We start from the raw sequence: 1,735 nt of genomic DNA, 5'->3' as shown, positions 1-1,735 counted from the left end.
ATTAATTATGTTGTAAAATATATATTAAAAATAAATTAAATTATACATATTTTTATATATAAATATATAATAACTGATTTAGTAAATGATTTTTTTACGTGCATATAACATTTTTGATTTCCTACTATTGTCATACTAATTCATCAAAGTTTAATTAAGAACAATATTTATATGATGAATATGATTGTAACATGAATATTATTGTTGGACTGTTGGTATATGATGTGTAGAGGAGTTTCCAGCAAGTATGAGTTCGGTGGCAATATTCAGATGCGTTAGGGTGCGTTCCATGGATGAAAGTGTTAATGAAATTGCGTACCAAACATCTGTCAACATTGGAGGACATGTTTTCAGTGGTCTTCTTTATGATCAAGGCCCTCATCAACCACCACCATCAAACTCCATAGACCCTCATCATCATCATCATCATCATGCTGATCACCTACACAGTAATACTAATAATCTCAACCTTATGATGATGAGTAATAGTAGTAATAATGTTCCAACCATTATTGATGCTCCTCCTCTTCCTCATGATCAGCCTTTTCTATCATCTTCTTCTACTTCTTTTGTTAGGCCTCCTGCTATGCCATATTATTTTTCACACCCTCCTAAACCTTGATTAAATTTAATTTGTTTCTTAATTATTATTATATCTTGCTCATCATATGAAAAACGTGACTATAGGAACTTAGACGATATTGTGATGATGCTCAAAAAGGATTACCATGGAACTCTAATTCAGCTAACTAATTAAGCTACCTTCATCTCATGTATATTATTATCTTTAGAACTTCTTCTAGAAGTAGCTAGCAAGATGAAAGGGATTAAGAGACAAAGTCATTAATAAATAAATGAGAACCTATGAAGGAGATTATTATTATTATTATTATTGTTGTTGTTGTTGTTAATTTAGTTGAAACTTGGAGACTGGGTCAACTTATATACATTATTCATTTGTTACACATGTACCTACGTGATTTGATACACTATAGTACTACTGTAGGATGATGTAGCATAATGTATACATGCCCATGCCCCTATAATAAGTAGGTTTTGTTTTTCTGCTGTTTGTTTTGTCTTGTTGCTCTATTTGTTTTGGTGATACGCTTTATATAATCTTTTAATCTTTAATGTTAATGATAATGTTCCTACTCTTCGTGTCGTGCCATTCTGCTACTACATGTACTTTGCCAACTTTAAGCAATATATATATATATAGGGAAAATAATCACCGAAGATGTGTGAAATGAACACACGATTCGGACGGTGCCATGTTTATAGAATATAGACTATAATATAGGGTGCATCAAACCCAAAGTCTCTAGATAGGAACAACGATTTAATTAGTAGCATACATGATATTAGTAGTTAGTACATAACATAACTAGTAGAGAGAGAGAGAGATTAATTATGCCGTTTGGTGGCAACATTAAAAGGATGCACTTTTGCTTGTTTAATTTCAAATGATGGTAGAGATACATTCACTGATCACGAAATACTCCATATGTATGTCTCCACAAGCAGCTTATGTATTTTTTCAATTAAGCACAAAATCATACCATAATATATTATTTTCAACAGTAGTATTGTGTATAAAAAAAAAGTATTATGTATAAAATAATTTAACCATCAAATTAGTTATTATATATTTATGTATGTTTATATATATTATTTTATATATTTTTAATATATATATTTTTATATTTTAATATATGTTTTATAAAAAAAATGT

The 1,735-nt window shown here is 29.3% G+C and overlaps 1 protein-coding gene across 1 annotated transcript in view; it reads left to right on the top strand.

The window, feature by feature from the left end:
• The window catches only part of LOC110269564 (protein SHI RELATED SEQUENCE 3), a 1,786-nt gene extending 688 nt beyond the window's left edge, over window positions 1-1,098 (top strand). The window contains exon 2 of the mRNA XM_021117514.1: window positions 231-1,098. Within this exon, the coding sequence (XP_020973173.1) occupies window positions 231-622 (392 nt within the window). The 3' untranslated portion in view covers window positions 623-1,098. The remainder of the gene's footprint in view (window positions 1-230) is intronic.

The sequence above is a fragment of the Arachis ipaensis genome, chromosome B03 (genome assembly GCF_000816755.2).
Source record: "Arachis ipaensis cultivar K30076 chromosome B03, Araip1.1, whole genome shotgun sequence".
Lineage (NCBI taxonomy): Eukaryota > Viridiplantae > Streptophyta > Magnoliopsida > Fabales > Fabaceae > Arachis > Arachis ipaensis.
Note: the sequence above shows the minus strand (reverse complement) of the source record. Positions and strands in the feature narration are given on the sequence as shown.